General features: G+C 49.1%; 6 protein-coding genes across 8 annotated transcripts; 2 read left to right on the forward strand and 4 right to left on the reverse strand.

The window, feature by feature from the left end:
• Nucleotides 1-1,212: 1,212 nt before the first annotated feature.
• LOC105416454 (protein FAM104A) lies at nt 1,213-3,883 on the reverse strand. Its single transcript, XM_011604009.2, has 3 exons — nt 2,972-3,883; nt 2,747-2,864; nt 1,213-2,428 (listed from the first exon to the last, which is right to left on the reverse strand). Exons 1-3 carry the CDS (start codon nt 2,986-2,988, stop codon nt 2,213-2,215), a joined length of 351 nt encoding a protein of 116 aa, XP_011602311.2. The 5' UTR covers nt 2,989-3,883; the 3' UTR covers nt 1,213-2,212.
• Nucleotides 3,884-3,995: 112 nt separating this feature from the next.
• On the forward strand, nt 3,996-10,547 carry hid1a (HID1 domain containing a). 2 transcript variants are annotated; one of them, XM_029836256.1, is made up of 19 exons: nt 3,996-4,170; nt 4,799-4,948; nt 5,453-5,623; nt 5,992-6,153; nt 6,665-6,771; nt 6,887-7,003; nt 7,093-7,300; nt 7,364-7,429; nt 7,503-7,643; nt 7,723-7,813; nt 7,891-8,042; nt 8,125-8,203; nt 8,474-8,638; nt 8,719-8,946; nt 9,185-9,327; nt 9,390-9,476; nt 9,546-9,637; nt 9,709-9,867; nt 9,931-10,547. In XM_029836256.1, exons 1-19 carry the CDS (start codon nt 4,105-4,107, stop codon nt 9,992-9,994), a joined length of 2,448 nt encoding a protein of 815 aa, XP_029692116.1. In that variant the 5' UTR covers nt 3,996-4,104; the 3' UTR covers nt 9,995-10,547. The 2 variants fall into 2 exon arrangements, with proteins under 2 accessions (XP_029692116.1, XP_029692117.1); XM_029836257.1 differs by having other exon boundaries at nt 3,997-4,170; nt 7,373-7,429.
• A 146-nt stretch (nt 10,548-10,693) lies between these two features.
• On the reverse strand, nt 10,694-12,281 carry LOC101065649 (proton channel OTOP2-like). The gene is made up of 4 exons (XM_029836259.1): nt 12,193-12,281; nt 11,877-12,117; nt 11,007-11,812; nt 10,694-10,936 (listed from the first exon to the last, which is right to left on the reverse strand). The coding sequence occupies exons 2-4, from the start codon at nt 11,956-11,958 to the stop codon at nt 10,766-10,768; spliced, it is 1,059 nt and encodes a 352-aa protein (XP_029692119.1). The 5' UTR covers nt 11,959-12,117; nt 12,193-12,281; the 3' UTR covers nt 10,694-10,765.
• Nucleotides 12,282-12,768: 487 nt separating this feature from the next.
• LOC101066105 (tripartite motif-containing protein 16-like) lies at nt 12,769-17,822 on the reverse strand. 2 transcript variants are annotated; one of them, XM_029836258.1, is made up of 8 exons: nt 17,306-17,822; nt 17,142-17,237; nt 16,841-17,074; nt 16,510-16,687; nt 16,327-16,401; nt 13,936-16,262; nt 13,370-13,479; nt 12,769-12,786 (listed from the first exon to the last, which is right to left on the reverse strand). In XM_029836258.1, the coding sequence occupies exons 1-6, from the start codon at nt 17,696-17,698 to the stop codon at nt 15,727-15,729; spliced, it is 1,512 nt and encodes a 503-aa protein (XP_029692118.1). In that variant the 5' UTR covers nt 17,699-17,822; the 3' UTR covers nt 12,769-12,786; nt 13,370-13,479; nt 13,936-15,726. The 2 variants fall into 2 exon arrangements, with proteins under 2 accessions (XP_029692118.1, XP_011602315.2); XM_011604013.2 differs by having other exon boundaries at nt 13,370-16,262.
• On the forward strand, nt 13,847-15,404 carry amn (amnion associated transmembrane protein). Its single transcript, XM_003964688.3, has one exon. It carries the CDS (start codon nt 13,877-13,879, stop codon nt 15,374-15,376), a length of 1,500 nt encoding a protein of 499 aa, XP_003964737.3. The 5' UTR covers nt 13,847-13,876; the 3' UTR covers nt 15,377-15,404.
• A 1,113-nt stretch (nt 17,823-18,935) lies between the features above and the next one.
• ush1ga (Usher syndrome 1Ga (autosomal recessive)) lies at nt 18,936-23,078 on the reverse strand. Its single transcript, XM_003964658.3, has 3 exons — nt 22,794-23,078; nt 20,167-20,620; nt 18,936-19,817 (listed from the first exon to the last, which is right to left on the reverse strand). Exons 1-3 carry the CDS (start codon nt 22,955-22,957, stop codon nt 19,017-19,019), a joined length of 1,419 nt encoding a protein of 472 aa, XP_003964707.1. The 5' UTR covers nt 22,958-23,078; the 3' UTR covers nt 18,936-19,016.
• Between the last annotated feature and the right edge of the window lie 47 nt (nt 23,079-23,125).

A 23,125-nucleotide genomic window follows, 5' to 3' on the forward strand; every position in this document is an offset into this window, starting at 1 on the left:
TAATCTGTGACACACTTCATCATCCTGCCCGACTGACCCTTCCCTCTTTTTGCTCGCCTGCCACAGACCAGGCTGGGACATTAGGGCACCGCTGATGTGCTTGGCGGGTCATTAATTCGTGGGACTGGCCGCGGGGGCAGGACAACAGACGAGCCGCGTTGTTTGATGTTGGGCGAAATGGTGGTGGGGAGACGAAGCAGATGTTTGCGTTGGCTGGTGAGGGAAAGCGGGGTTGTGGATGCCAACCTCATCACCATCTCATGCTAGGCAACAGCTGCCCAAACACATCTGGCGAGGAGAAGCAGGGGTGACCATTATCAGCTTCAGCCCGTTTCACTGATACCGAAGCCTGAAGGTCTGTCTGGTGGCCAGTTTGTCTACTCGTCTGCTGGACGATATTCTTTAAATCTAAACACACTGGAGGCCAATTAGGCTGCAGTTGTGCAGCTGAGATTCACTGTGACACCAGGAAAATGGAACCGTCCGGTAACCCACATCTTCTTTTGCACTGGCCTCAAAAAATATCCCAACGTATGCGCATACATACACCCCCGGAATGAGGACAGGCCATTTAACTCTCTCCTGCCTCTCCACTCCACTGAAATCAGTCATTCATCACCGCCCACATTCATATCTGCCAAATACCCTGGAAGGACAGTGTGTGTGTGTGTGTGTGTGTGTGAGAGAGAGAGAGACGAGGAGAGTGCTGCCCTCTGCTGTTTGAATCGACATCTGCACTCAGTATATACGGAGAAAATCATTACGATCCTTCTGTGTGATTTAAATGCGCTTTCCTGTGCTTTGAATTACTTCTGCTCATTTTGGAACATTTTACTGTTTTAAAAAAAAGGATTTTAAAGCAGGCACACCTGGGAGAGCCGCTGCCTTTCATCATCAGTTCATTAGCCGTCTCTAATTGAGTCGAGGTGGAGCAGGAGAATCAAAGAAGCCGAGGTAACCGTGGCTACGTGCGGCGCATTAATGCCTGTAATCCGTTACGTTGTCTGTGACAAGACAAGGACATGTAGGGTGCTAATTAAAGAAACCTTTTGGTGCTCCTCGCAGGTCATATCTCATTAATGATGGTATCCGCACGCGGAGAGCCGTTCATGGGGGGGGGGGGGGGGGGTTCTGTTTGTGCCTATAACAGGTGCACGTTGAACAGGAAAAACGCACACATGCGTGTGTATTAAATGTTGAATCATTTCTACAAAGAAAAAAAAAATTTTATTTTTGAAATGGAGGCATAGTCACAGGAAATGTCAGGTTAATGCCATGAATGTACAAAAATACCACTTAAAAAAATAAACCCCATCTTCAAAATATTTTCAGATTAAAACCCAAACTGCAAAAAAAAATCAAAGTAATTCAAAAATGCCAATAAATCAAGTCAGCCCTCCCAGTCTGTAAATGTGACAACCTTTGGTTAGTGCACAGACACGCGGTTTCCTGAAAGGTTGCAACCCAGGACGCTCGGTTGTGGATCTGAAAAGAACTGGTCCATCATAGGAAGCCAGGGCTGTGTGACAACATTAGCATTATCTAATTCTAGAGTTTTATCATCCACAGTAGGAACAAAAATTCCACATTTAACTATGGAAAAACTGATCCAAACAGTTTTGTATCATGCACTATTCCTAATGAATGTAATCTCACCTAAAACTAGATCTGGAATCTGACTTCACTCGACATCTAATTGGAATCTATAAGAAAATGTGATTACTAGACTAGCGGAACACCCTTGGCTCCCACATTTCCCCGTCGAGGCGTTCCTGTCTGAACATGGAAGCAGTCTGAGACAAGTGCAAGTTCCTCCCTGAGACCGGTCCACACGCTGACACACTCATTTGATCACACGGGGAAACAAAGTGAGCCGCGATGTCCGGCCGAAAATGGCCTGTTGGCATTTCTGGAGCTACAGTGGCACCGTTTTAATGAAGACAAACAGCAAGGAATTCATCATCTGCATCATCAGCCAACCACAGAAGGCTCAGACAGCTTTGTCATAGGTGCATCAAAAACATCTACAGTTATTGCTAAAATGATCACATCGGTCCGTCTGAATGATGAAATGCTCCAGATGTGTCACCAAATGCACCTGATGTATGTCATCTGTCAACTGCGATGTGACATTTTAAAAAAAGAGATGGAAGAATCAGCACGAGAGGTTCTGAGGTGCCTGGACAACCTGACGGAGAGACGCCTCGGCTGGTCACGTGTCTCGGAGGCGGCTTCGGCTCTGCAGGCTGTGGAAATGGGCCTGTCTCAGGATCCGGTTGATCTGCAGGTAAGACGGCGTGTCTCTAGGCCCAGCCAGGTCTGAGGAGTCGCTGGAGGTGGTGGGGGTGTAGGTGTCTGCATCGCACCGACTGGTGCAGCTCACGGCGGCGTGCTCTGGATGGCTGATGCTGCTCTCGCTGAGAGATGACTGCAAATGCAGAAATCACCATTTTTGGGTGTTTTTTAATGGCAAATATCAAGTAAACAAGGCATGAAGATCCAAGGACAGAGTGATACTAGCGTCACACAGTAGGACTGGATACAGAGGAACATCTGCAATCAGCATCATAAACATGATGAAGGAAAGTGGGCTTCTATGATGTGTTCCCTACTGGAAGTGGGAAAACTGTTCTCTTGAGCATCTAAAGATTGTCACCATGTATCAAAGCTTTCCTTTCAGAAGCAGGTGATCACGAACCGTGGCCACACATGCATTGTGTAGCATATCTCAGAGTGTGTAGCATACCTCAGAGTCCCAGGCATCCCGGCCTGGCTCAGGGGACAGGGGATGACCTCTGCTCGGCCTCTTGGGCTGGGGCACCACATACTCATTCTCCTCACCACCAGCACTGCGCTGCCGTTTCCTGCAAACCCACAAAAACAATGAGACGAATCCTTTTCTCTGACCACAATTACACCTATAATCCAGGGGCCGTTCCAGTTACAGCGGTGCATCGCAGGCCTCACTCACCTGTTTTCCGTCAACATATGAAACTCGACGTTTGTTTATTTGTATAATCAGACAGACGACGCTAGAGAATGCTAGTTAGCTTTATCAAATCGGTTCACTCAGCTCTTTTCCTGCCGAAAACTACAGTTACCACCTATCACCGGGTTCGCCTGGCTACAAAATCGCGTTAAATATAAATGTGGAAGCATCAGCCAACTTGGATGCAAAGATAAAGAAACAATAAATGGAATTGTTATCAATCTGCTCAGTGAGACTACTGTCAAAGGGCTAGGTAGCTAACAAGCTAGCATCAGTTCTCAGTGTTCTTCAAAGACTATACTCTTATTAGGCTAACCTCAGCACACATTGTACGAAGCGGCCAAATGATTTAGATAAGCAATTCGGCTATCTTGCCCTGAAATTAAAGCTAGTTCTCTTTAGATTAGACCAAACTAGTTTAGAAAAGAGAAGACCGCAGCTAACGGGACAGCTAGCAACGGCAGCTGTGTTTACATGATACAGCGGCTGCGCGAGGACAAGCAATGACGCGTTCGCGGCTGTCGGAAATGGAAGCGATTTGTCGCTACTCGGGAAACCAATTTGTTGACTCGGTCTTTAATATGCGGCAAGTGCGATAGTCACGGATTGCAAACCAAGACCTATTAATCTCTTTCTTTGCCTTCAATAGATTTGTGTATATATTAGAAACATCATTTGGGAAATATTGCTGAATAAAATGACGTGGTGCCGATTCCCCAAAGACGTTGATTTGGACAAGAGATGCGTTTGCGGCCCCTTATAAGCTTCCTAATCGTTGTTTAAAACAGCGCACATCTAAAAGATCAAAACAGAGCTGCACATTCAAAACATCCACCCTTCAAAATTGCATTAGCAAACGACCTGTTTAGCATCATATGCTAAAATGAAGCAAAGTAAACATTGATAACCAATGTTTGCCAGACTGCCCGGAAATTCGACTTGCTGCGTATGTTTACGTAGTGCAGCAGGTCCAACCAATGGTGGAAGGAGGAAGAAAGGGAAAAAAAGAAAAACACGCCTCCGCCTGTGACTCAAGCGGCGCAGGACGGAGGTGAGATTATCAGGGTTTCTCAGCAGAGACAGCCCGGGTGTTGTTGTTATCGAGGGAAATCACGATGGGCAGCACCGACTCCAAACTGAACTTCAGGAAAGCGGTGATTCAGCTGACAACAAAGACGCAGGTATGCTTTGCTCCATCTATGCACACAGCTAAATGTTGGGTAGAGATACTGCTGGCAGGAGCGCGCAGGAGAGCATCACCGTGGCGATGAGAAAACGCGTCTGACGCAAAAAATGGGGTTGCGTTGTTTGCGGGATTTTTATCTGAATAATTGATTTTGCATTTTCGAGACCCACCCAAATACCACCCGTGCTCAATCCGTCTTTTTCTTTCTTTTTTTTTTTTAAAGGCTTTGGATTAAAATGATGGTCGATTCCGCGATGCAGATTATGACGGAGCTTTACTCTGGCTGCACATGTTTACTTCCCTTGGGTGGAGAAAAAAAAAGAATGCGCAGTAAAAACCTGATGAGCAGATTTACATGTTTGCAGGAGCAGGTGTATTGTTGTGAGATCAGTGACGCGGATGAAGCCGTGCTTCGTTATAAAGGTTGTGTTTACACTGGTAAGTAGGCCTCTGAGCTGGGTAGGCCGACACACCAGGCTCGTGTGATGAGGAAAAGGACAAACATGACATCTTAATGCACCAGTGGCCAATCAGGGTGTTGTGTTTCAAACCTCGCTGCTGTAAAACGCAGCCTTTGTCTCAGATTTATGGTGCCTGAAATGCAAACACGTGTCTCTGTGCAGCCAGTGGAAGCCACGGACGACGCGTTCTGGGACCAGTTCTGGGCGGACACCAGCACCACAGTCCAGGATGTTTTCGCCCTGGTGCCAGCGGCCGAGATAAGAGCGGTGCGGGAGGAGTCCCCCTCAAACTTGGCGACCCTCTGCTATAAGGTACTCTGCTCATCACCCAGCAGATTAAACGCTCGATGACTTCAAATGTTCTGCAGCCGTGAAGCAGAGCAGCGTTCAGAACCGGGCCCGGTCTGTCAGTGCCCCTTGCTGTCAGATGTAGGAATCAGTGAGTCAGCGCCCCTTCCCATCCCTCCCCTTCCTCTCCGCCGGTTCCAGATTTCATTTGAAGCGCCAGAAACAAAACAGAAATAATGGCAGCCTGGTTATGTAAAGATCGGGGGATAAGAGCTCTCGTAGCAGATTCTGTTGCTTATTTTAGACCAAGTGGGATGACGAAGGCTCTTTAAAGACCCAAAAACAACACGTGCGTGAACTTTACAGGGCGGATGAGGGAAAGGCAAAGAAATGTTGGGTTTTGCTGCTAAAATCACAGCACAGACAATGAAAAACAGGAAAACAAAAGTAATTAAGTGAGCATAAATGAGCTAGCGGCCTCATGAGACACGACTTTCTGCCCTCTGGTGGTGTTTGGTGCCCCCCCAGGCTGTGGAGAAGCTGGTTCAGGGGGCAGAGTCCGGCTGCCCCACTGAGAAGGAGCGGCAGGCCGTCCTGAACTGCGCTCGCGTCCTGAGCCGCGTGCTTCCGTATATCTTCGAGGACCAGGACTGGAGGGGCTTCTTCTGGTCCACGGTGCCCGGCGCTGGCCGAGCTGGGGTGAGTGGGCGCATGTGGGCGGGGGGGGGGAGGGGTCATGCAGAGGTCGCTGTGAACATAAGATGTGATGAGTTACTGTCCGTAAAAGTGATTTATTTTTTTTTAAATGACGGAGGCTCGTGAGGCTCGTTAGACGTCCTCATTCATGCAAGAAAACAGCCCATCTGTGAAATTTCCTCATTCCAGTTAAAAGGAAGTGCAGTTTTCTTTTCTCCACCGCCCCCCACCCCCCACCCCCCCCCCTCTCCTTCCCGCGGAGCAGGAAATGAAATGCTCCAGTCTCGGTGGTAGTCTGTGTTTGACACGTTCCGTCAGTTTTTCCTCCATCGGTTCTAATCACACGCTCACGCTGAACTCTCCCTCTCTAGACCGATGAGCTGGACGAGGACGACGGAGCTCGCCCCCTGGCCGAGTCGCTGCTGCTGGCAGTCGCCGACCTGCTCTTCTGCCCTGACTTCACCGTGCACAGCCACAGGAGAGGCCCCGTGAGTGTCCGTTCTCCCAGAGCCCGGGGTAGTTCACCAAAGACTGTAAGTCCGAGTCGCGAGCCCCGAGCTTTTCCAGGCTCTCCAGGACTTGTGACATCAGTGTGACCCAGCAGGTTTGATCCACGTCACAGGCTAATGCTAACCTCCAGTTAGCTATCAGAAGCAGTTCTTTCTGGCTGAGACAAGCAACAGATGAAATTCAAGTTTGATAAATGGGCTGGAATGCTGCTTCATTCAATGGATGTTGGATGCAATTTCCCTTTTGGGTGAATTTTTCCTTGACCTCCATTAATGACCTGCACGTTAATGCATGTTGTTCATTTTCAAGGTTCCTTTTGGAGTTGTTTCCTCACCAGCGAGAATTCCCTTAACCCTCATGACTGGAAAAGAATGTTGCTCAACTGCAACTCTTGTGGTTTTGCTGTCTGCTGTCTGTTAAGCGGCTATAATTGTTTCCTGAGTCATCCAGGGTGTGAATGGCAGAACATTCCATATGTTTGCTGAGGAACCTTCCTGCTTCTTGAAGTAAAACCTTCATTTTGTCCCCATCCAGGACTCAGTGGAGAGCATGCAGTCGATAGACAGCTGTGAATACATCTGGGAGGCCGGGGTGGGGTTTGCGCAGTCTCCACCTCTCAACTACATCCACGACCTGAACAGGTGAGTCGACCGGACATGTTGGCCCGTGTCCAGAACATGTGGATCGGATCGCCACGTGGATCGGATCGCCACCTGGATCGGATCGCCACGTGAGCCTGTTTTTCTCTCTCCTCAGGACGGAGATACTGAGGTTGCTGCTCACCTGCTTCTCGGAGGCCATGTACCTGCCTCCTTCCTCCGACAGCAGCGTGACCAACCCCTGGGTCACCTTCTTCTGCTCCACAGAAAACAGGTGAACAGTCTTAAACGCCGATGCGAGAGCCTGAATAAGCATCCGTAGAGGTAGACGCGCGCGCTAACGCCGTCTCGTTGTCCCGGCAGACACGCGCTGCCTCTCTTCACCTCTCTGCTGAATGTGGTGTGCGCCTACGACCCGGTGGGCTACGGCATCCCCTACAACCACCTGCTCTTCTCGGACTACCGGGAGCAGCTGGTGGAGCAGGCGGTGCAGATTCTCATCGTGACTCTGGAGCACGACGGCGGGCTTCCCCATCGCCCGCCTTCCCCGTCCAGCATTGAGGAGCAAGAAGTAGGAACCAGACTCCTGGAGATTTGTCCTGTGGTTCTAGTCGTTATGTATTCATGAACCAAGTTTGCTCAGTCTACAGGCCCTGAAAACCTGTTTGTGAATTACCTATCGAGGATTCACAGAGAGGAGGTACGACTGCCAGCACCTCCGCATGGCCACGCTCCCCGAACGTGTCTGAAATTCAGCGCTCTGTGTTTCGCAGGACTTTGACTTTGTTTTGAAGGGCCTAGCACGTCTGCTCAACAACCCTTTGACCCAGACCTACCTGCCACACTCCACCAAGAAGATCCAGTTCCACCAGGAGCTGCTGGTGCTCTTCTGGAAGCTTTGTGACTTCAACAAGGTTGGAACGAAGCTCCGTAAGAGCCAAACGCTGCGAGCTTGTGCTGTAACTCGACTGCTTCTGTGTTCCCCTGGAACAGAAGTTCCTGTTCTTCGTCCTGAAGAGTAGCGACGTGCTGGACATGCTGGTTCCTATTCTCTACTACCTGAACGATGCCAGAGCCGATCAGTGTGAGTCTCCCTGCCCAGCATCTCTCCGCTGACCTTGTAAGGTGCTTTAACCTGCTGTGATTGGCCCTCGGCTGCAGCCCGTGTCGGACTCATGCACATCGGCGTCTTCATCCTGCTGTTGCTGAGCGGGGAGAGGAACTTCGGCGTGCGCTTGAATAAGCCCTACTCCGTCCACGTGCCCATGGACATCCCTGTTTTCACAGGGACACACGCTGACCTGCTGATTGTGGTGAGGCGACGGCTGACGACGCCGGTCTTTAATTGTCCCGTTTGTCCACCTGTCCGGTGTTCAGCGGCTGCCTGTTTTGCAGGTGTTTCACAAGATCATCACCACTGGACACCAACGCCTGCAGCCTCTCTTCGACTGCCTCCTCACTATTATTGTAAATGGTGAGTCGCTGTGGCAACAACTAACGCGCAGCCTTTAAATTAAAGTCCACCGAGGAGGATGCAGCGACGCCTAGTGGTGGAGAGACAGGTTGCATTGATTCAATTTTACTCCTGCTTTAAAGAAAAGTTTATAGTATGCAGAGATTACATTAAAATACCGAATTTATGGTTGATTTTATGACTTCATAACTCTTATGATTGGAACCTTTATGGGGTCCAGCTGCTCATTGAAGTGTCTGCTAAACACAATCATTGGTGCATTTCCTGCAGTGTCTCCCTACCTGAAGAGCCTTTCTATGGTGGCCGCCAATAAACTGCTCCATCTGCTGGAGGCCTTCTCCACCACCTGGTTCCTGTTCTCTGCAGCCCAGAACCACCACCTCGTCTTCTTCCTCCTCGAGGCTTTCAACAATATCATCCAGTACCAGTTTGATGGTGAGTCGCAACTGGTTCAGGGGGCTTTTGTTTGAAGGTCCCACTTTAAAGATCTAAATCCCTCTTCCTCCCATCATCAGGAAACTGTAACCTGGTTTACGCAATCATCCGTAAAAGGAACGTCTTCCACCAGTTGGCCAACCTGCCCTCCGATGCTGCCTCCATCCAGAAAGCTCTGCAGCGAAAGAGGAAGTCACCAGATGTCATTTCCCGCACGAGCTCCCAGGAGACGGTGTCCATGGAGGGATCCCACCCAGCTGTGCCAGCAGAACCTGGCACACTGAAGACCAGCCTGGTCGCCATACCGGGTACCGACTCAGAGGATTAAACTGATTCCCATTGGTTGATTTGAAGTATTACCTTAAGTACCAGCGATTACTGAGCTTTTCTTTGATTGAACTCAAATATCTGCTGAAGTTTTGCAGGTTAGATGTGATTTATAATCACTTGTTTCGGGTTAATTCTTGTTTATTCTATTACTGGAGCGCCCCCAGTGGTCTATCAGAGTTATGACATCTGTTCATCTAATCTCATCTTTGTTTTTAGGCATTGATAAACTGACAGAGAAATCTCAGGTGTCTGAGGATGGAACAATGGTTTCAGTTCCAAAAACAGACCCCCAGCCCACAGAGCAGAGTGCAGCTGCTGGGACAAGCGACACGGAGTCAAACTCGGGCCGAGACAATGAAGTACGAGTGTGTGTGTTTGCGTGTGTGTGTTTGTGTGTTATTAAATCCTGTCTCTTCATCAGGATGTTTTCTACACGGAAGCAGAGATGGAGCGACGTCGCCGGTCGAGTGCCTCCTCTACATCGCTCTGGGCCCCCACACCAGACTGGGTTGGTACCTGGGGTATTTTTCCGTTAGCATGTCGATGGGACGTGTGTTCACATTTGGGTCTGTCCTAGGTCCTCTCCTGGAAGTGTAAACTCCCGCTGCAGACGATCATGCGCCTCCTGCAGGTGCTGGTTCCTCAGGTGGAGAAGATCTGCATCGACAAGTGGGCACAAGGCGCATTTTTAAAAAATAGCCTCTCGCTTTCCTGAACCTCATCATTGTGTCTGGTTGCAGAGGCTTGACGGACGAATCGGAGATCCTGAAGTTTCTCCAGCACGGCACATTAGTGGGCCTGCTGCCGGTTCCTCACCCCATCCTCATCAGAAAGTATCAGCCCAACGCGGGCACGGCCATGTGGTTCCGCACCTACATGTGGGGCGTCATCTATTTACGGTGAGTTAGCCGGGCCTGCAGCCGCCTGTTCACAAGCTAACAGTCCCCACTTGATGTTTCCAGCAACGTGGACCCTCCTATCTGGTACGACACCGACGTCCGCCTTTTTGAGATCCAGCGGATGTAGACTGATAGACGGAGGCGCTCCGAGGTCAGTCCTCAGTGGACCGCGCCGAATTAACTTCTGTGAGTGGCGCCGTCGTGGGTAGAAGCTGCCGAAACCCCCTTCAGATCAATGTGGGAGGTGGTCCTACTGCTGTGTCCATCCTGTCCGTACACCACCGTGTTTGTTAAAGACCAGTGAATGTTAGTCGAAGCACTGAGACAACCGCCGTCTTTACTGATGGAAGAGGAAAGATCGGTTCCAATCAGGCTTGTTCCAGTCCGTTCCAGCATATCTTGTTATTTGCTATGCTTTAAAGTAAACTTGCACTCCGAGTTGTCTGACTGTCGTTTACGTGATGTAACTATAACAATTTGGAGACTGTAATAGATGTTTTATGTATATTGCACATTGTTTTGACAATTGATGTCAGGAATTGTATTTTCCTTATATTCTCTAAATACATATTGATATATATCTGAATTTACTGGGCAGTTTCTAGACATCTTCACTGCACAGACCCACACGTGTGGTGAATTAAACGTTTCACCGCTAGGTGGCGGGATTCTCCACCGGCTCACGGATGTTTGTCGCTCATTCGCCAAAGTTGAAATTCTTTTAAATGTTTAAAGCTAGAATTTTGCAATTCAAACGTGACAAAACGGCCAATGTTGCGATGAAATGCACGACTTAAAATATACAACATCAAAACACCTAAGTACGTATGGATTAAAAGTAATTTAATATAAAAAATAAATACCTATCATTAAATATAAAAATATTCTCCACAAAAATCTAACACATAAGAGACACTTCGAACAGACTGGCAACAGAGTGCATTCGGTAAAAAATTCCGAAGGGGAGCCCGACGTTCACGATGGCAGACCACATTGTGAACGTGTAGATATTCATCTCTGCTGGATGATCAAACTCGGGACGAGCGCCGAAGGCTGGCGTGATCCACAGCTGCAGACAGAGGCCGGGTCAGTGTGGACGTGTTAAGATGAAACCCCCAGATAAGTTTACGGCAACTCACAATCACATTAGCGAGCAGCAAAAAGGCGCAGACTTCCTTCAGAACCCTTCGCTTCCAATCGAGCTTCTTGGGGTCGGCGGCCAGGCTGTGTCTGGACGTGCCGTTCTCCGTCGCCGTGCGCGTCGCTCCCTGCTCCTGCGTGACCTGGGCGTTGGTGTGCACAACTGCTTCCTGCATCGTGTGGAAGGGCTCCCTGTGGAGGCCTTCGATGATGAAGTAGTTCTGCAGGCCCAGCTGGAGCACCGTCAGCACAGCCCTAGACAGGTTGAGGGCGTTGGGATACCCTCTGGCTCCCGTTGCTACCTCCGCCACGATGGTGAAATAGCTAATGATGAACTGGCCCATGGAGGCTCCCACCAGCAGCCCCACATCCAGGCTGCATGTGGGGTTCTTCTCAGACACGTGCTCCCTGTGGTCCAGCCTGTAGACGACGCAGCCCGCCAGCGTTGTCAGGAGCATCAGGCTCAGGATGATGATATTCATGAGGAAATCAATCAGCAGGGCCTCGGTTTTATCCCCCTCATCCCCCCGTTGCATGTCCACTTCATAGATTATGAAGATGACGAGCCCGGCCAGCACCAGGAGAACTCCTGCCGCGGCCCCCAAACACGTGTCCTTCGGATGGAACTTCACCCGGAGGTGGCCGTGATCCTCCACGAGGCGGCCCACGTTTTTCCACATGACATAAGCCAAAGCAGAAGCGAAGAGGCTGTACTCAATGTTGAAGGGGTACAGGTAGTAGAAGGCCTTCTTGAAGGTGTCACAGGACGAGTGGCTGCACCTGCACTTCGCGACGCCGTAGCTGCCTGACACGGTTAAAAGCAAGGTCTTTTTCTAAATAAAAAGCTGGTCAGAATTACATTTAAATACCTCTAAACATCCTGTAGGAGAAGTTGACAGATGGAATCTCAGTCTGGTGAACAGATTCCTCCGTTACAGCAGCCATCCACATCACCAGGTTAGTGGAAATGGTGAGCGCTAGTCCACACCTGCAAGAGCAAACACACAAACACACAAGCCTCCTGGAGATGTCAAAGAGTTGTCCAACTCACCGCATCAGGTTTGTTTGGAGCTGCACACAGTCCTTTGCATGGACCCACAGGAAGTACGTCTAAAGACAGAAGACAGTTGGAAAGACTTTTCTGAGGAAGATGAGCTAAAGTGGTCTTCATAACATGCGACAAACCTGGACGAACAAAAACACAGCTTGTACGACGGGCAAAGCAACTTTGACGGCAGAGTCGCAGTGAAGGAATCCCACGAAGTTGGCGATCTTGAAGATGTCCATGAGAAGGCTGAGAAGCCCGAACAGCAAGAGTCCAGCTGAGATATAAACGTTCATCCCATCAAAACCTCAAATGGACCACGAGGGACGAAGATGTCCTCTCTGAGCCACAGGCCCCGCGTGATTGTCCTTGAACGGTGCGGCCCGAGACCGCTGGGAGGTAAAGACCATATAAAACAACATCCACAACATGGTGAGGAGGAGGAGGAAGATGAGGAAGGCCTGCCTGTGCACAGCCGTGACACGCACGCTTTTGGCGCTGCTGGTGACCAGAGCGCAGCCCAGGATCAGGACGTTGATGCAGATGATGCCTGAGAGCAGCCACCCGCCGCCATGGTGGGCCCTCTCAGGGTGGCGAGCTGGGCCCTTGAACGGGGGGGGGGGGGGGACGGGTGGGCCAAATGGTGGAGATTTTCCACGTGGGTTTCCGTCTCGACGCTTGAAGGGCGAGGCTCCACAAGCTCATTTGGTGTTTTACTGCAACAGCCAGTGCCCCTTAAAATGTTTTTGTCAAAACAAAAGGAAAAAAAAATAAAAATAAAAAAGACCTTTTAGGGATAAACATACAACGCAGTTGATCTCTAGCCATTGTATTAAGGAGCCATTGATTTGGAATGTCAGATTTTGGCAAAAATCTAATTTGTGGAAAGTATAAATCCAAATATTTATATATCAACAGCTTTGCTTCATTTCTTTTCTAAAAGAGCTTTTTTTTTAAAATTGTACTAAAGAAGAAAATTTGTTTGCAGGAAAACCTTAAAAATTAATAACCTTGTACCACTTATTTAATGGGCCATTTAAGCTCCAATTTGATAATTAAATGTTGCTGTGGTTTTAAAACGTAGTACCAGCAACACCATAATCGACCACTAGGTGGTAGTATTGACTCGGCAAGTTATTTTCTTTTTAGGTTAAATATTTTCCCCAGATGCCCAATATGTATGTGAAATTAGGGGTAGATGGTCTACACTGCTAAATGTTGTTAACTAACGGTCGAAAGGAGGGAAATGAACGGACACGTGATTCTAATAAAATAAGCTCAATCATTTACGGAGACGTGCAAAACGTGCAAGTTTACCGAGAGAAAAGTTTGTTGCAGGTCCGAAATATTCGCTCTGCTGTAGAGTTCATGTCCAACACGGAGAAAACAAACGTGCTGGAGGAATGTGTGCTCCGAGTCCTGCGGCACTGGGAGAACAGGAAAATAACCATTACGCCTGTGTGGTCAATCAGTACAAACTGGTTTCAGCTGCCTGACACCACGTAGTCACACACCCACACGTCCAACACGCAATTCTGTAAAAAAACAAACAAACCCGCACACAGCCTACAGCGTGTTTATGGACATATGCTGGTGCTTCTGCACGTAAAGAAGGAGTATGACGTCATAATGAGTAGTGAAAACGTTCAGCAACACACCGACGGGCCAGAACGTCATAAACAGACATTTTTGAATACATAGATGAGTTTAAGTTTTATGGAAAAGATGCATTAGATCCATTAACGTGTTAAAGGGGCCTTTTGAACCCTCTCTGTTACTGCAGGATGGGTGAATCTTTTACAGGTCACCTGCTTGTACCAGCTGATGTGGATGGTTTTACTGGTGAGGACTCGCTGGTCACAAGGCAGGGAAACAAAGTTCACCTGCTCTTTTCTCATTTTGTCACAAACATTCGGGATGCTGAGAACAACAGCCGTTCTTCTCTTCCTGGCCGTCGGGGCGGCGGACGCCCTGTACAAACAGTGGATTCCTGACACCAACTATGAGAACAAGACCAACTGGGACAAAGGAGATGTTCCCTGTGGCAACGACATCGTCGAGTTCTCGGCCCAGAGAAAAGTCTCCGTTTTTGTGGAGACCATGCACGCCATCCAGGAGATGAGGCTTCCGATAGATGGCGAATTCATCCTGGATTCAGGAGCCGGCTTTTATGCCAACAGTGGACAAGATCCAGGCTGTGGAGCAGGGCTCACCGTCCGGTTCAAGGATTCAGAGTCCCTCCGGTGGTTTAACCCAGCACTGTGGCAGGCTGCCGCATCATCAGATGACCTCCAGAGTGGAAACTTCCTGTTCTCGGTTCACGAGGAGAGCGTCCCCTGCCGCCACGATGACGTGATTTTTAAAACCCGCTCCTCTTTCAGGGTGGACACCAGCTCCAGTCACTCTATTGTCAATGTCAAATCGGTTTCCGTGCTGGGGAAAACATTTGGGAGCCAGGCTGAGTTCTCCCAGTACCTCCGTTCACGCTCCGGCCAACTGCAGTTCCATGGAACCTCTGCGGTCACTGTCGGAGAGCCGGGGTGTTCAGATCCTTCTGGCTGCGACTGCGGGAACTCTGAAAACCATCAGCTGATCTGCAGCTTTGTCAAATGTCCCTCCGTGAGCTGTACGAGGCCCCTCCTCCCTGTGGGACACTGCTGCGATGTTTGCGGCGCCATCGTGTCCATCCAGTACACCTCTGGTTTCAACCTGCAGAGCTATAGGCAGAGGATCCACCACCTCTTTCTGGTCCTGCCTAAATATAAATCCATCAAACTGGGCATGTCTAAAGTCTTCAAGTCCCAGCGGTTCATGTTCATCCCGTTTGATACCTCGCCTGAGATCCAGGTGGTCATCCTGGACGGTGAAGGGGAGTCTCAGTCCGAAAGTCTGGCCTGGGACATCGTGAAGGATGCCCGGGCTCAGAGCTCCCATCTGGGCATTACCGCGGCTGATTTCCAGACCTCCTCTGGCAACAGCGGCGGCGAGTCTGGAAACAATGCAGGGATGGTGGTCGGAGTTGTGTTCGGGGTCCTAATCATGATCACGCTCGTCCTTGTTCTGGGCCTAATGGTACGTAAGGGGGTCGTCCGCTTGCCACCGCTGCCGTCGCTGAGCCGCTTAAGGCGAAGCAGTGTTGTTGGAGAGCTCGGGGGACCTCTGGACCAGGGCTATGACAACCCCATGTTTAACAAGCCCACCATGCTGCCCAATGTTCCCAGCCTCTACGGTGGAGAAATCACCAATTCCATCTGCCTGAAACAGACTGGAGTGCACTTTGTCAATCCAGTCTACGATGAGCATGAAAGTGATTTTACTGCATAGATTTTCCAAAATGACCACTTGTGCATTTGCAGAGAACTTGATGAATCTTAAGAACAAAATCTTTATCAGAAATATGTTGCCACTCAAACAAATAAAAGCACCGTTGGAAGATGTTTGCATATTTTTCCTCATTTACACAACATATTTTACGATCTCGTTGGACAGTTGTCTCTAGTTGACGCTCAATTTTACGATCTGACATGGAACGTATACAGCCAGAGTCTATGGTTGAGCTCACCAAACTCTGTTTTTATTTAACTAGTAATCCTTTCAAGCCAGATTTTTTTCAAATTCAATATTGGGTTTTTAAATTTTGAATATTGTGCCCAATAAATCATTTCATAAATCAATCATTTTCCGTCGACCAGATGAATTAAATCGTTGTTCTTGGACATCCAGGCTGCCAGGTATAAGGGCTCGCTGAAGTTCTCCCTGTACTCGTGCAGCAGCCTCATGCCCTCTGTGACGTCGTAGAAGGACAAACAGCCTTGCTGGAAGTCGACGTAAAGGCCGACCGTGGTGACTTCATCGACCGCCAGCGGTGTCTCGGTGTTGGCGTGCCAGGCGAAGAAACCCCTGCTGTCTCTCCCTAAGCACCAGGAAGACATGTAGCCGGTGATGCAGCCTTCACACTGCTCCCCCTTGCGCTCAATTCCTTTGTAGGTGAGCCCCACGTGCGCCCCCTCCCCGCTCAGCTCTGCTTCAATGTAGTGCCTTCCCTGGTAGAGGCTCTCAGAGGTCATGGCCTGATGCCAGTGATCGAAACGATCGGGGTGGTCGGGGTAGCTGTGCTGCCAGGGGCTGGTGTTGATCAACTTCCTGTTGTCCTCCATTATGCGCAGGAAGTGATGGGTGGTGTCAGGGTCAAATGTCAATCTCCTCCAGTCTGTAATGGAAAAGGAATGCAGTGAGTAGAACACAGTTTGTAAATTGCTGGAAAGTGTTTTTACATTTGAGGAAGTCCTCTCGGGTCTCAGGGTCAGGCACGGCTGAAGGAGAAGACTTCGCCACCAGGGCTTCAGCACCTAAATTACCGAGATTATTAGTTACTCAGACAAACCACAACTCGCTGAGCTCTTAGCCGTTTAACCATTTCCTCCCTATCAGGATATAAGTGGGATGAGATGACCTACATTCTTCGTTTTTACAGGTCGGGCTTGTTTTTTCTCGGTAAGAGGAGAGAATCAGGTCACGGAGCTCCTGTGTGGCATCCATCACTACTTCCACGTAAGAGGCGAGGTGATCCATGTTGTTGATGCACACTGTGGGCAGACTCAGATCTTCCGCTCCTTTTTTCCATTCTGTGCATTCCTGGAAACACATCAAGCATTGGGGTGAAACAAGCCGTAAAATAAGGTGGATTGCTTTTACTGATGCAGAACTTTTCTTGTTTGGACCATCAACAGCAGGGTGTTGAATCGTTGCCCCGGGGAGTGTAATCCCGTGTTATTGCCCGATCTGCACCTGCAGGAAATCCACGTCAGATTCCCTCTTGGACAGTTTGTTCATCTCTGTAAGAATCCTGATCAGCTCTGCTCTCCTCTGCTCCAGATGGGCCTGGATGCTCTCTGCCTGTTGGAGAGCCGCCTTCTTCTCCCCCTTCAGCACCTGCACCTCTTGCTTTCTGGCCTCCTTGACGGTGGCTAGCAGCAGGTCAAATTGCTGTTCAACGACGACACAGGCACCCTGCACAGAAGACTGATGGCAGAGAGAATAAATGAGCAGAAATAAACTTTACGCAAAATTCTGTCTCTTTTGGCTCTACCCTGATTAGGTCATGGTTTCTCTTCAGCTCCTCAATGGCAGTCTCAGCCTCTGATGCACGTGCGCTGATCTCTTCCCGCTTCTTTTGCAGTTCTGCCTACAAGCAGCAACAACGGTAACTATATATTGAAACTTTTGCCTCCCTGACCCTAAAGTACGCCAAACCTCGATTCCGCTGCGCGCCTCCCTCGTGGATACGGTCGGGTGCCCTTTGTGCTGCTGCTTCTCGCATTCCGAACACACACAGCAGCTGTCCTTCATGCAGAAACGCGCGAAAGGCAGGCGGTGAACCTCGCAGACCCGGCAGTTTGAGTCGTGGAGGGGATCCACGAGTCGGTGCTTCTGAAATTTGGTGTTCAGCAGGTGGGGCCTGAGATGGGCTTCGCAGTAAGAAACCTGGCATGTCAGGCAGGTTTTCATGGCCCTGCAGGGAGAGTCCAAACAGGAGTCACAGGGCACGTCCTCTGGAGGCAGGTACTGGAACGGTTCGGCAAAAAGATTCACGGATTCTGTGTTATTTTTCAGGTTATCCTGGAGATCCCCGTTAAGTTCTGCCATGTTGACTTTCAGCTCAAGGTCCCACTGCCAAAATCCCCCGCCTAAAATAAGTTCCTTTGTACTCGGAGGAAGCTGAAGAAGTGGCCCTCCCACATTTAATTCCAACGGCTCATCTCTTACACAGCGTCACGGTTTAAGATTCAGCAGATTAAGCAGGCGAAGGAAGTAAACGATAAGTTTTACGACCAACCCAGAAAGGCAACAAACTTCCTGTTTGTTCTAATCTCTATGAATCTTTTAAACACAGAGTAATAACAGTTACTTTAAATAAACCCACAGATGATTGATGGGTGATTACGAGTCAACCAGCTACTTCAGTGTTGCTAGGGAACGCCAGACTGTGTTTCCGCCTGATACCGACGTTGCATAACTGCCACAGAGCATCCAGACAATGGCACTTGTGTACAAAACTTCCTGAACTGATGACACGCAGAGCGAGAGATTATCCCAAAGAAGATGGCAAAATAAGCACCTCCCCCCTTTTATTGTCTCTGCCACACAGATCCGCTAGTGTCAATACAACCACGATCACCTATGTGAAATAAAAGTGGAATAAAAGTGGAATAAAAGTGGCCTACAGCACATAGAAGAGTGAGGCATTACAAAAATTTATTAAAAGTCAGCCTAAGATTTTACAACGTCCAGCTAAACAGCATTTAACAGGAGACAGCACGTGCGTTATAACAACAGATGCTAACGTTATGATGTGCAGATAGCCGGGTGGGAGGATCTACCCCACAGGGGTAAGCATACTCAGGGGACATAGACCCCACCTCAATCAGTTCTCAGTTAACTGTGTTGGCATAAAATGATGCTGCAAAGAAATGCAGACACAATAGTTAGAATATTGTCAATGCTTTAACACCAGGCAAAACAAGCAAAAAGTCAATCCAGTGATCCTGGGATCGGGGATCGGGGATCTACCATCTCACTGCAGGATCCACACCACTGCCACCCTAAAGACAGGTCATTCAGCCACAATATGTCCTTGTTGGGGGGGTATGGTGACTTTAGGTATAAAATGATTTAATCTCGAGTCTTTTTGCCTCTGCCAACACCTCATTATCTATCGCAATTTACCACCAGGGGGCGATAAACGTGCTTCAGCGTCACATTATGGTTTGTAAAACATTGACAAAACATTGCTGTAAACCAAAAATCAATCCATCCATCCATCCATCCATCCATCCATCCATCCATCCATCCATCCATCCATCCATCCATCCATCCATCCATCCATCCATCCATCCATCCATCCATCCATCCATCCATCCATCCATCCATCCATCCATCCATCTCATACTCCTGCACCATTGCATCACAGATCTGTGTCCTCAATGGATTCTGGCTCTTCTAAGATCTCCAGATGTTTTTTACAGGCACCTAAGATCTTTTTTCTTGGTCCTAAGGGGATATGGATGCTCTTCAGGTCCTGATCAGAGCACAGCAACAACGCATCCAGGTCAATCTTCTCCCGCTTGAAGATGAAGAAAAGGTCGTTCATGCCCAGCGCGGCCAGAAAGACCTCCAGCGGGCTCGTTTCTGGCTCGTCATCGTCGTCTAGGCCCAGCTCAACTTCCTCCCAGGGCACTTCTTCCACGTTTCTCTCCTGCAGGCTGCGTGCACTCCCGATGCTTTCCTCGTCCAGACTGGAACACTGCTGCAACCGACTGCGCAGACGCACATTACTGCCCGAGGGACCTTCGACCGCTTCCTCTTGACCGCTGAGGTCGAACATCCCTCCGCTCATATAGTTCCTCCTGAAAACCATGGCACCCAGACCTGGCCGGTTGAAGAGGGAATCATGTCCTGAGTCTGTGCTGATCTCAGAATAGTCCACATCGGGCCAATGGAGGTCCGGTTCGCTAATGGCACGAGAAATGGCATCGCTGTTGTCCCTGGGAAACATGTCACGGACATTGCAGCGTCCCCGGTCCTTGGGGTTCACGTAAGTTCCCTGTTTGAGAAACATGACATCGTTGCCGAGTTGAAGTCCAGAGAGGGAGCGCACGCTCTTTCTCCCATCCTCGTAGATCTTAAAGGTCCCATCTCCTTGTTTCTTCTTCTCCAGCTTTCTCTGAATCTTGGTCTTCCCTCTGTTTGTGGCGTGGAGAGTAGCCTGACATGACATGAACCATAAAACAACTCTTAGACTTTACTTAGAGCAAAGACAATTTCAGTTAACTACTTTCAATATACATCAACACTGTTCAGTTTTATATGCACTAGTAGTCCTGTGACATGGTTAAGGTTAGGCTTGATGCCAGGGTTGAGATGTAAAAAAAGAAATTAATTAAAATTAACAGGCCACATGTAAAGTAATGAAAATGTCTTCCTTTTTGTGAAATTCAACCCAATCACCTGTTGTGAGCATCAATGTCTGAGGCTGACAAAAACAGCCCTGAGTTCAGTTTGAAGTCATTTGTGTTTTATAAAGCACTTATGTGATAGACCAGTTCAAGCCTGACCTGGGAGTATGGCACACTGATGGTGGCTGTGTTCAGGTTGTGCTGTCTGTGGCTCACAGAGCTGCTGGTGTAGCTGGAAAAGCTCATGGCGTCCGACGCCGAAGCCTCGGTCATCTCCCTCTTAAACTTCCGCTCCATGTGCTTGCGGTGCTTCTCCTGCATCCTCCTGCAGTCTTTGATCCGTCGCTCCGCATCCCGAAACACTTTCTCCTTCAGCTTCCTCACCAGCTTGGCATTGAGCTCCGCCTGCTTGGTGCTGACGCTGTCCAGGAAGCGGACGCAGTCCATGTGGCCCTTTGTGGCCGCCATGTCCAGCGGTGTGTGGTAGTCGTTGTCCAGGCACCAGATGTTGGCACCGACAGACACCAGGAAGAAAAGGCAGCTGTGGTGACCGTTGGATGCTGCCAGGTGAAGCGACGTGTTGCCCCATATGTCGCACTTGTCAGGGTTTCCTCTGAGAGAGACAAAATAATTAACTCCCACCTTCATTGCTGCTATCTTTATTTCATATCAAAATGAGGCTTATTTGTCATTTGGTGCCCCTCTCTTGCTATAGCATGTGATTTTATTAACTGTTTATCACCAAATGTTCCGATTAGGGGAATAAAGCAGCTATAGCCAACACCAGAGGCAACATCTGCCTTCAGGGCGACGTTCTATGACCTCACGCTTACCTGTGTGCGTGTGTGTGTGTGTTGTCTTTTTGTAATACGACCAGCAACACTCCTGAAGCGCCCGTCTCCAGTTTCACTGGAGGGTGAGGAGAAAACACCTCTGATAATATCACCCTCCATTCTGTGAGTCCAGACATACGTTAAAGGGTGTAGAGCTGAAATTCCCACCTCACACCAACACGCTTGCTCACACGAGGCATCACTCACGTTGTGCTTTTGCGTTTTTAATCGCCCTGAACGAACGAGGCGCCCGTGCCTCCGTGCCTGCATTCGTAGCTGTGCACGTGAAGCCCCTCTGCGAGTGCGACATGTATTATTGATGGGACGCACTGCGAAGGTTTCCAATAGGAATGCGCATCAGGGCTGCCAGATCTAAGAAAGCCAAGCTCTGATTGCGATCAGCACGTGCACATTCATGACTTTGTTGTTCTCCAGCTAATTCAAAAGACCACCCATGAATTTAATGCTTCAAAGGTCTTAGATCCTAAAAACAAGTTGCATCTCGATGCTACTGGATGCAGGATACAGAAGGTTCAGGATTCAGAGTGGGAAAATGTCATAGATGACATCCTGGGACTGTATCTACTGTCTTAGATCATTTCAATTTTAGCCTTTAAATTACCTCACAATTGTTTTAAGGTCTGGCTGATCACTCTCCCCCTGCCCCCCCCCCCATCGCAAAACACTATTGCATAAGATCAATATTTAAGGAAAATCATTCAGGGTTTCCCAAGTTCAACCGTTGGGTCAACAGCAATAAAAGGATGATCAAACAAAACGTAACATTATAAGCTACTAATGAAGCTCAACAGCGAGGAGCTAATAAAATTCATGTCATATTTTATGCTCATCCTCATAAAAACACTGGCATCGCTGACTTCGGGTCTGCCTTTAATCCCCTCTGTGTCCTTTATCACGCTGCTGCACCGTGACAGCTATAGGCTGCAATATACTTGCCAAATATAACTGCGAGGGGCATGTTTCCCATGAACATTATTAAACTCCTCTTCATTCTATCCCAGATTCTCTCACGGGTGTGGTGGGCCAGGATGTTCCTATCAGTGCTCACCCTTAGCGCCTTCTGTCAATCAGGGCTTTATGTTCCGGCATTTCAAGGCCTCTAGAGTCTTGTTTACCCTTATTTCATGGGAAAAGGTGGAGGCATGTTGTGGAGCACGCAAAGCCACCGAAGCATCCCCGTGATTCTGCCGTCATGAACCTGGCAGACTGATGAAAGAGGCCTCAGCCAAGTTTTTCCTCCATAATGGGCCCTTTTTTCTCTCTGGCCAGCAGGAGAACCAGGTCAGCCAGAAGAGACTGAGGACCGGCGGTTTTGCGTTGCACGCTCCACGGATGCCAACCACATTCGCGCTGTCCTCAGACTGTGTTATCAGCTGCTAATCTGGTCTTCCGTTATCTTTTCCACCACAGTGGTGGAATGAATTGACCCGGCGCACCATCGTCCCTGTCTGCAGTGATTTACAGTAGAGTTTTATGAGCTGTGTGCTCCCTGTGTGCTCGCCGCTGTGATATATTGATATGACAATCTGTCCATAAAGCCATTAGGACATTTGATTAGATGGTTTTAAAGGGCTTAGAGATGACTTTAGGTCGTGTGAAAAAGGGGTGAAGGGGAGGAAAAGCAGGGCCTCACACAGAGTTAGATGATCATCAACAGTTAGAAAATCTCCAAATTATGAGCTTAACTGTAAAACTCGACAGTAAGACGAGGTTAGGTGATTAAAGTTTATTACATTAGAGTGATTTGTGAAGAAAAATGACTTGCGTCTGGCCTCATCGTGCAATTTCTTTGCATTCCTGGAGGATTGTGATTTGTTTATTTCACTCTTTCTAGTTTACTCTCAATTTTCTATTGTATTTTTTTCGAGTTAGATGATATTCTTGATTTAAAAAATATTGATCGGAGGTACATTTTGTCAGGAATGTACCCACCCTCTGGACACGATGAGCCGCAGAGCCTCCACGTTGCCGTGATAAGCGGCCCACAGCGTCGGCGTCATGCCGTCCTCATCCGGCGCGTTCAGATCCTTCCGCGTCGCCTCCTTCAGCAGGTCCAGGCGGCCATCCCGGGCCGCCTTGTGGTACCTGTCATTCATGGCGCACGGTCAGTTCGACCCCCTCGGTCCCGTTCCGTTTCACCATCGCCGCCAGCACCGTCGGTGTTTGCGCCGGCTTGTGCGCGCTGCTCCCCGCAGGGTCGGCAGCGCGTCCGTTGTATCCAGGGACGCCTGTCCCATGACGGGAGGGGAAGCACTACTCCTGGT

Source organism: Takifugu rubripes, chromosome 5 (assembly GCF_901000725.2).
Source record: "Takifugu rubripes chromosome 5, fTakRub1.2, whole genome shotgun sequence".
Taxonomy (NCBI): Eukaryota; Metazoa; Chordata; class Actinopteri; order Tetraodontiformes; family Tetraodontidae; genus Takifugu; species Takifugu rubripes.

Excerpts from the sequence above, each read along its gene's own strand:
- LOC105416454 (XM_011604009.2), bottom strand. Across the intron at positions 2,429-2,746 it reads GGGATGCCTGGGACTCTGAG|TCATCTCTCAGCGAGAGCAG; the intron begins GTATGCTACACA and ends CTGCATTTGCAG.
- hid1a (XM_029836256.1), top strand. The coding sequence starts at position 4,105 with ATGGGCAGCACCGACTCCAAACTGAACTTCAGGAAAGCGGTGATTCAG. Across the intron at positions 5,624-5,991 it reads CCGGCGCTGGCCGAGCTGGG|ACCGATGAGCTGGACGAGGA; the intron begins GTGAGTGGGCGC and ends CTCCCTCTCTAG. Across the intron at positions 8,639-8,718 it reads CATCCAGTACCAGTTTGATG|GAAACTGTAACCTGGTTTAC; the intron begins GTGAGTCGCAAC and ends TCCCATCATCAG.
- LOC101065649 (XM_029836259.1), bottom strand. The coding sequence starts at position 11,958 with ATGTGGATGGCTGCTGTAACGGAGGAATCTGTTCACCAGACTGAGATT. Across the intron at positions 11,813-11,876 it reads CTCCTACAGGATGTTTAGAG|GCAGCTACGGCGTCGCGAAG; the intron begins GTATTTAAATGT and ends TAACCGTGTCAG. Across the intron at positions 10,937-11,006 it reads TGCTGCTCGCTAATGTGATT|CTGTGGATCACGCCAGCCTT; the intron begins GTGAGTTGCCGT and ends CTCTGTCTGCAG.
- amn (XM_003964688.3), top strand. The coding sequence starts at position 13,877 with ATGTGGATGGTTTTACTGGTGAGGACTCGCTGGTCACAAGGCAGGGAA.
- LOC101066105 (XM_029836258.1), bottom strand. The coding sequence starts at position 17,698 with ATGGCAGAACTTAACGGGGATCTCCAGGATAACCTGAAAAATAACACA. Across the intron at positions 16,688-16,840 it reads CTGACGTGGATTTCCTGCAG|GAATGCACAGAATGGAAAAA; the intron begins GTGCAGATCGGG and ends ATGTGTTTCCAG. Across the intron at positions 16,263-16,326 it reads CCGAGAGGACTTCCTCAAAT|ACTGGAGGAGATTGACATTT; the intron begins GTAAAAACACTT and ends TTTCCATTACAG.
- ush1ga (XM_003964658.3), bottom strand. The coding sequence starts at position 22,957 with ATGAATGACAGGTACCACAAGGCGGCCCGGGATGGCCGCCTGGACCTG. Across the intron at positions 20,621-22,793 it reads CGGCTCATCGTGTCCAGAGG|AGGAAACCCTGACAAGTGCG; the intron begins GTGGGTACATTC and ends TGTCTCTCTCAG. Across the intron at positions 19,818-20,166 it reads TCAGTGTGCCATACTCCCAG|GCTACTCTCCACGCCACAAA; the intron begins GTCAGGCTTGAA and ends ATGTCATGTCAG.